The sequence below is a fragment of the Cervus canadensis genome, chromosome 21 (assembly GCF_019320065.1).
Source record: "Cervus canadensis isolate Bull #8, Minnesota chromosome 21, ASM1932006v1, whole genome shotgun sequence".
In the NCBI taxonomy this organism is placed as follows: Eukaryota; Metazoa; Chordata; class Mammalia; order Artiodactyla; family Cervidae; genus Cervus; species Cervus canadensis.
Genome location: NC_057406.1, coordinates 13,219,007 through 13,227,998, shown reverse-complemented (window position 1 = coordinate 13,227,998; position 8,992 = coordinate 13,219,007). Strand labels below are relative to the sequence as shown.

The following is an 8,992-nucleotide window of genomic DNA, read 5'->3' as shown; positions in this document are numbered from 1 at the left end:
CCAAGGGCTCTTCCCGACCCAGGGAGTGAACCCATGTCTCCTGCTTGGCAAGCAGATTCTTTACCACTGAGCCACTTGGGAAGCCTCCTGAATTAATTGACTTATATTTAGTAATTATAAACCTTATTGTATTATGCTTGTTAATAATGTATTTCAGTTTAATATTTATATTCTAATTAACAATATTTTATCTCTTGATATTAACTAATACATTTACATTCTACTAATAATAAACTTACTTCTAGTCACTATTTCATTCGAATTAATAATACTTCATTTACAATCTAGTTACTGAGCTAGGTGGCAAGTTCACGAGCGTTTGTTGTATTAATTAAAACATAAGCAAAAAGTGAACCGTGCGTGGTAGTATGTCATAGTAATATGTCATGAGCCACAAGTTAGGATTAATCTATTTCTTCACATATGGGGTCCTTAAACACAAACAGGAAATACGCTTTCCTCGGCGATCAGAGTGCAGAGGGTCTGAGTAAACCCGACCACCAAACCCATACCAGCTGGTAAAGATGGTAAGAGATCCGTGACACGCTGGACCAGAACCCTACGCTGACATTCACCAGAAACAGACCATCTCAGGGAAAGACAGACCGCAGCTGGGAGCTAGCCACAGGGCTAGAACCCAGGCGTTAGAGACACAGAACTCTTTCCAGAGAATCCTTGCCCCTTGACTTTCTCATCTCCGGCAGCAGGGTGGGCGGGCCCTGGGGGAGGCAATCCCAGGGATGGAAGAGGGAGACACAGCCATGTGGCTCCACCCTTGGCCTCCAGTCATAGCCATGATCTTCTAGCAGGCTCCTCCTCAGCCTCACTGCCCCCCACCCCCCACCACTGAAAGGCTGAGTCCCACCCATCTTTCAAGATCCAGGTGAAATATCCCACCTGCTGCGTGCTGTTCCCACAAACCGAGACGATAAACTGGTCTGCAGCTCCTAAAGGAAGCGGAGCAGCTGATAATGACCGGGGCCGGAGTCCTCCGGTTTTCCCAGGATGAGGAGGCACCAGGGCTGGCCTGGCTGATAAAGACAAGAGGACCCTGGTCTTGGTGGTCAGGAGACATCGACTCTGGAAGAAGCCCTTCTGTGAGGAATTAAGGTAAGTCTCTTGCCTGCTCTTTGCCACAAGGAAGTCTCACTCCCCTCCGTAACCTCTCCTGCACACAGGAGGTGCTCAGGAAACACTAAATGAATAAGCGTGCATTCAAAAAGGCAGCCCCAACACCTGCCCCTGCCCACCCGACACTGACTCTCAGCTCTGGCCACGGCCGTTACAGTGTTTTACCTTCTCCTCTAGCAGCCTGAACTGTGGGGAACGTGCCATTCCTCCAGGACTGGAGAGGCTTGCGAGGTGCCAAGTGAGGATCCCCAAATGATGCCCCCCGGCCCTTGCCCCACGTCCAGGCTGGGGAGGTCACGTCCCACAGGGCCTGGGCACCAGGCCGGGTGGGTCTGGAAGGCCAGCAGGAGGCTCACCTGTGGAAAACCCCATTTTCTTGTGGCACTTGGTAAACTCGATATTGAAATAGGTGACCAGGGCGTGGACGTAGTCGTTGCGCTGTACCTGCAGGCAGAAGGCGGACGTGAAGGACAGCTCCTCCGTCTTCACCGTGTAAATGTCCACCTCCTGCAGTCCAGAGGAGAGAGAGTGCGGGTCATCCCTGGGGGAGACTATAGACCGCAGACTCCCCTGGGTGTCACATTTCTTGGGACCACGTCCCAGGCCCACCCACCACCCTCCCCACAACCTCTCCCATCCTTTCTAGGGTGGAGTCTGCTCTGTGCGTGCATGTGTGCATGCTCGGTTGCTCAGTCCTGTCTGACTCTGCCATCCCATGGACTGTAGCCCGCCAGGCTCCTCTGTCCATGGGATTCTCCAGGCAAGAATACTGGAGTGAGTTGCCATTTCCTTCTCCATGGGAATCTTCCCAACCCGAGGATCCAACCCGTGTCTCCTGTCTCCTGCACTGGCAGGCAGGTTTTTAACCATTAGTGCCACCTGGGAAGCCCCATACTGGGGGGCAGATTCTGAGGGGTGGGGCAGGGAGGTGGGGTGCCCCAGACCCACTGCATTAAAGCAGCCACCTGCTCCATCAAGCCCTCCCAGATTCCAGCAGAGGTGACTACTCATTTCCCTTCAACAGGAGGCCCTGAGTACCAAGCCCACACAGTCACAGGCTGAGCCAAGGGAAGTCTGCTGGCCATTTATCACCAGCCGGACAGTTAAATACATAAAAAGAGGAAATAAGAGGCGAGAATTTTTCGGTTCTAGCTGGCAATGGAGAACACAAGGAACTGATAACTCTAACAGTTTCAGCCAGGAAGTGACTGAAAATCAATCTTGGCTGGCAGCAGGAGTCATGAATGATGGTTTGCAGTGTGGTGTTCTCTCTGGGCAGAGGATGCTGACCTGACGTGGGCCAGCCCCAGTGAGACAGGACAAAGCTCCCCAGGCATCCGGACCACTTTCGGGGAGGTCTAAGGGGGACCTCCCCCTGCTGGGTTGCACAGCAGGGACCTCTGTCCTGAAAGCTCTGCGCGAGCCAGACAGACAGCTGTGTGCCTGGGAATGGTTCCCAAGGGTGTGCCTGAGACTCCAATGATGGAAGGTGCTGGGCATAAGCAGGAGAGAGGGGTCTCAGGGGAGGGGGTAGGAAAGACAAAGAGGCTCTTATCTCTACAGGTTTCTAGGATGAAGAAAGGAATCCCAGGACCTTCAAAGCCAAGTCCTGCCTCCATAGGGTGGACAGAGGCAGAGGTGAGGCCAATGCGGTGGCCAGCCCAGAGCTCTATTACGGTGCAGGGTGGCAGCTACAACACCCGATGACCTGTTGGTTGGGAAGAGAGTGTGAGTGCTGGTGTAGGGGACTGTGGGAGCCCTCGGAGTCGGTGACATCACTTCAGATAAGCCATGCTATGCTTCTAGAGCCCAAAGACGGGGAAGAAGGACTCCTTGTGAGGCCAGGTCAGGCATCCAGAATCCACTGGAATTAGAAAGGTGGTCCCCTGTTACCCTGCGAATGCGAGAGCCCTAAGAGCATCTCCAGGAAGTCAGTGGCCCTAGACACCTGAGCACCCCCAGGCCAGATTCGCTCACTGCCCACCAGGTGGCCAGTCCTCCCCTGATGTCTCCAGTCAGTAGGTTCTGCTTCAAAACCATCCTCTGTAACTTCTACCCATGGAACAAGCCAATGCCCACTCCTGCTCACATGGATCCTCCAACTTTCTCTTCTCCAGTGTAAATGGCCTCTTCTAAGTCGTGATTTCCTTCTCCCTCCTCCCTGGGGCTTCCCAGGTGGAGCTAGTGGTAAAGAACCCACCTGCCAATGCAGGAGATGTAAGAGACACGGGTTCGATCCCTGGGTCGGGAAGATCTCCTGGAGGAGGAAGTGGCAACCCACTCCAGTGTTCTTGCCAGAGAAAGTCCATGGACAGAGCCTGGTGGGCTATAGTCCATAGGGCTGGAAAGAGTTGGACACAACCGGGGACCCACTTCTAGCAGTTGTGTGCTGTGTGTGTGTGCTCAGTTGCTTCCTGACCCAGGGATCGAGCGGGCATCTCCTACACCAGCAGGTGGACTTTTTCACCACTGTGACGCCTGGGAAGCCCCACTTCTAGCAGCCTCTGACCTCAAGGACCACCCACCCTGCTGGTCCCTATGGCCTTTAGGCAGACAAGACCCTCTCCCACTGAGTCCCTCTCAGAATCTTTCTCCTTTCCTCCTGAGACCAGAGTGCGGGGGCTGGAGGCAAGGTGGAGGGGGGAGGGTCCTTCATTCTATGTCACTCTGTTAGCTTGGGCCATTGCCCCATCGGGGAAGCGTGTCTAGCTCCAGCACCTGTCAGCTCACAACACTGGTCATCCCTCCCATGCACGAGTCTGGAGGTCCCTCCAACCCAACAACTCTCAGAGCACCGGAGCTTAACTGGGTTTTTGTTGAGGCCTTCAGCTCAGTCTCCAGGGCTGGGCTCATGGTGTCTACTCTCACTGGCTTCTCCATCTCCTTCTCCATTGGGGCCAGCCCGCCTGTCTCCAGGCTCCTCCCAAGGTCCCTGTCCCTGTTTCTTGGGTGCCCTTGGCCACCAGCCCAGCCTGGTCTTTGTACACTGCTTCTGGCTCAGCTCAGAGGTCTCACCGCCTCTGCCCCCATCCCTACCACTAGACCGGAGCTCGTTAGACCCGGGGACTGGACGTGATGGTCTGTGTGCTTTCCATGTGTGACCTGGCCCCTAAAACTCATCATTTTCCTCCTAACACTGTCTTCCCACCTGATGACTCTCCCTCCCATCCACCCCCAGGCCTCCCCTTCAGTGTGAATTTGTGCGTGCTCAGGTGTGTCCGACTCTGTATGACCCCACGGACCGCAGCCCGCAGCTCCTTTTTCCATGAGATGCTCCAGGCAATAATATTGAAGTGGGTTCAGACCAACCCACCAACCTCTCTAAGATGCATTCAAACTATGCCACTCCCTGGATCTAAAGACTTCCAGAACTTTCCAGGACTCACCTATAAATATCCCAGCCTCTGGGCCTGGACACAGAGAGGGACCTGGGAAGTAGGCTGTGTGACTCACCTGGACTTGGCCCCTTCCTCCTCTGGCCTCCCCTCACTTCCTCACCACTCTCAGCGTGCACAAGAGCACACATGCATGCATGCGCGCATACACACACACACACACACACACACACACACACACACACACCCCATCTATCGGGGATTCTGTCTCTATGGGGGTCTCAGATGTCCATCAACAAAATGTCAGCCGCCAATGCTGACAGCATTCTCTAGGTCCTCCAGACATTTGCCTCTAAAGAGGGGCCTCTGCAGGAACAAAAGCCGTCCAGACTGAAAGTCTGATATACATTAAAATGGGTGAGACAGAGGGGCAGCTGTTCTTTTGGAGTGCCCGCCGCCCTGCCATCTGTGCCTCAGAGACACAAGGCCCTCTGGGTTGGATCCCCCCTCCTCTTAGACTCAAAGTCTCCAGAGTCAGACCCATCACCTACCCCCCAGAGCCCTGATCCTTTTGCCAGAAAGCTTCCTTTTTCTGCAGCAGCAGCAGCAGCTCTGAGACCCCGGAGGGACCCCCTGACTGGGCCTCAGGCCACCCCACCAAGCACAGGGCTCCGCAGGCATCGGTGACTCTGAGGAGCCGGGCCGCTGCTGTCCCCACTAAGTCATGTTACAAACGGACGTCTCAGAGCAGAAGGCTGGTCAAAACAGAGTCTTAATTATCATCAAGTGTCACAAGCCGCAACGTTAATAGCGATGAAAATAGCAATTAAGTGTGTGAAGAAGGGCAAGTGTTTTCCCAACAGGCCCGGGAAGACAGTGCTAAGCACATTAGCGAGAGCTGATGGACGGCTCTCCTGGTGGCAGAAGCAAACACAGCCGACCTTGCCCTCCTCAGAGCGCGCAGGAAGGAAGGTGACTGGCTGGGGAGGGCCCGGAGCTCCAGTTTCTGCCGTGCCCCCAGCCCAGGCTGCACTCAGAAGAGACCCTGGCCTGTTCCTAGCTGGGAGGGGGAGAGGAAGGAGGGGAGACAGAGCAGGCCAGTCCAGGACCAGCAGAGGACGTGCACAAGGGCTGGGCCACCCCTGCCAGGTTGAGGCGGAGAGTGACCTGGGAAGGAATTTCATCCCGTGTGGGCAAATGCCTCATGGCTCCATGCAGCTGCCATCTGCCATTTGGGCAAATTCAATGGCACCAGGCGATTTCCACTCATACTACAATATTTGCAGGAATGTTTTGCACCATGGGTGAATTATGTGGGTGTATTTTGCTGGACCTGGGCTTCCCCGGTGGCTCAGATGGTAAAGAATCCGCCTGCAATGCAGGAGACCCAGGTCCAATCTCTGGGTTGGGAAGATCCAGAGAAGGAAATGCCTACCCACTCCTGTATTCTTGCCTGGAGAATCCCATGGACAGAGGAGCCTGTCCTGTAGACCCCATGGCTACACAGTTCATGGGGTCGCAAAAAGTCAGACATGACAGAGCAACTAAGCACATGATAGCTTGCTGGACTTTGTTTGGAGCGCCAGAAGGAAGAAGCTTCATGGACAGAGGGGCTGGTGGGAAGAAATAAAAGGATGTTTACGCATCATCAGTCCTGCCTGGACTCGGAACCGGCCAAGCTAACAGGTAGCAAAACCCACCAGCACGAGGCCAAGATTCTTAGGCAGGGTGCTATAACAGGCAAGCATCCTTTATTTGATGGGACCTGTATGAGGTTCGCCTAGTTTTATTTGTCCTCTGGGGTCCCTTCTAAATCCAAGATGACAAGGGTTGTGTTCCTCATGAGGAACACAGTCCCCGGGCTCTCCCCCGGACAAAGCAGCGGTTTGCATTCACCCTGCAGGAAGCTTCCCTTCCCCCAGGGGCCCTGGGCTCTTCCCTGGCCCATCCACCAGAGCTCCTGGAACTGCAGTGATGCTCACTGGACCAGAGCTGGCAGGTGTGTTTCAGCAGGGCCGAAGACAACCGACACGATGAAACCCGCATACACAATGAACCCAGATTCTTTGATTAAAAAGTGAACTTGAACCCTGTGAAATGGATGACTTTCTAGACTTGAAGAAAGCAGTCAAGTACCAGGAGTTTTCCTTGGGTCAGGAGGACAGATCAGCATATGTAAATACAGATACTTAGACAAAGGGCTGGAAAGGTTAACCCATTGTATGGACAGTGGTTACCTCCTGCGGGAGTGTGGGGCTGGAAGGATGGTGAGGTCAATGTGGGGGCTTTTCTCAGTACCCTAGCAAAAGGGGATTCCCAGGTGGCATTAGTGGTAAAGAATCTGCCTGCCAATGTAGGAACCACAAGAGATGCCGGTTCGATCCCTAGGTCAGGAAGATCCCCTGGAGGAGGAAATGGCAACCCACTCCAGTGTTCTTGCCTGGAGAATCCCGTGGACCGGGGAGCCTGGCGGACTACAGTCTATGGGGTCACAGAGTCGGACAGGAGTGAGTGCACAAGCACACAGCAAAGTTGGCGTGTTTGGAAATTTAGTAATAGGAATGCCCTGGGGGAGGACCGGGTGAGCAGTTCTCCATCTGCACTGAACACAGAAAGCCGTGGAGGACAAGACGTGAAGCCGTGTACAAACCAGGGGGCCCGGGACGCGGTGAGCCCCGCCCGGCCCTGTCACAGGTACGCTTGGAAGCGGGGGAGTGTGACGCTGACTGCATAACAGATTGAGGTTAGGGATTTCTTCCCTAAAGCTGCCGTCCTGCCCTGAATGGATGGGCTTCCCCCGACCTGAGCCTCCAGGACTTCTCTCTCTGATGCTCCCAGACCCCCAACACACAGCCCCGCTCACATCACCAGAAGAAACGCACTGACCACCCCCACCTGTGCCACCGTGGAGTCCCCTGGCCCTCTTTTGACAGCTCTGCTCAGGGCCAGTGGCTGCTCTCATTGGTCAACCTGGGCTGCCGGAGGCTCCGGCCAGCCGAGATGGCCTTGCCTGAAGCCTGGGGCCCTGCAGGAGCCTGCATGGCCTTGACCCTAGGCCCGAGCATCCAGGTGGCACAGACGGCTTCCCGCACCCCCAGGCCCATGCAGGACCCGTCTGCAGACCTTTATTAAACAGGCGTTGGTCACCACTTGCTTTGGATCCACGATGTCCACCAGGGGCTCCTTCATGGCAACGTCCCGAATACAAGTCATGTCAAAGCCATAGACGTTCTCCCACCCTGTGGGGAGAGAGCGAGATGTGAGGGCCAACAGCGGGACCCCCAGAAGTCCCTGGGCCCCCCTGAGTCCTAGAGGGTGGGCAGCAGCTCGTGTTCCCCGGTCTGACGACAGGAGAGGTGCTCACCTGGTGGAGAATTTCACAAAGTGCCAAACGTTGGTTCCCACCATCTAATGTGCACAGGTCCCGATTTAGGGTTTGGAAAAGTAAAGGTCAGAGAAGGTGAGAAACTTCTCTGAAGTCACACAGCTAGACTCGCGTCAGGCCAGGACTAGAACCCAGATTCCTGACTCTTTCGTATCTGCTCTCCTCCCTTCTCTCTGAGCCTCAGCATCTCCTATGAATACTCTCCTCCACCGTCCCCATTTCTACCCCGCTGCCTCGGCTCCATCCCACCCCGTGCCTGGAAGGCCATCTCTCTCCTTCCTCCCATCTCCACCTGCTGAAGCTCTCATGAGGCAGAAAGGAACATGGGCTTTCCTGGTTCATGAAACAGGCTGCCTTCAGAATCCCAGTGCCACCTCTTACTAGCCAGGCCCTCATGCAAATCTCATTGCCCCTCTGATCCTTCATTTTCTCAACTGCAAAATGTGAGGTGGGGAGCAGGGGTGTCCAAGAGAGGCCTTGCTTTTCTCATACACCACAATGTCCTCACTAAGGACCCATCTTGTGAGACATATCCCCCAGGTGGGCGCAGAGCAGCCCAGCAGTGCCCTTTGCCCCCGGGGGCTGTTCATAACATGCTTTAATCAGGGAACGGATTCAGGGTGCAGATTTGGAAGTCAATGAGTGCAAGTCTGATGGTCCAAGTGTTGGTCTCTCAGTCATATTAGACTCTTTGCAACCCCATAGACTGTAGCCCACCAGGCTGCTCTGTCCATGGGATTCTCCAGGCAAGAATACTGGAATGGGTAGCCATGCCCTTCTCCAGGGGATCTTCCTGACCCAGGGACTGAACCCAGGTCTTATGCATTGCAGGCAGATTCTCCACCATCTGAGCCACCAGGAAGTCCATGATGGTGCCAGATCACCGGTAAATGATGGTCATCACTGCTACCACTGACTGATCACCCAGCCCTGGCCAGATCCATCACTGACTTTCTCCAGCAACCCCATGAGGATGCCTTGATACAGCAGATTAGAAAATGGGACTGGCAGAAGCTGGTGCTTGGCTTACATGCATGTGGGGTACTGGGCTGGTATCCCACAGCAGGAAAACCGTGGCGCTGGGGCGCAAACCCTGTGTCCTAACCCTTCAGCTGACCGATACAGTTGTGACAGCAAGCAG

The 8,992-nt window shown here is 54.7% G+C and overlaps 1 protein-coding gene across 4 annotated transcripts in view; it reads right to left on the bottom strand.

Moving 5' to 3' along the window:
• Positions 1-8,992, bottom strand: part of PRMT8 (protein arginine methyltransferase 8) — a 73,729-nt gene that overhangs the window by 6,796 nt on the left and 57,941 nt on the right. For 3 of the 4 annotated variants that reach the window (XM_043440234.1, XM_043440235.1, XM_043440236.1), the window contains 2 exons: positions 7,590-7,705; positions 1,488-1,638 (listed from right to left, as the gene is read on the bottom strand). In XM_043440234.1, coding sequence (XP_043296169.1) covers positions 1,488-1,638; positions 7,590-7,705 — 267 coding nt within the window. The remainder of the gene's footprint in view (positions 1-1,487; positions 1,639-7,589; positions 7,706-8,992) is intronic. The other variant, XM_043440237.1, reaches the window with a different exon arrangement.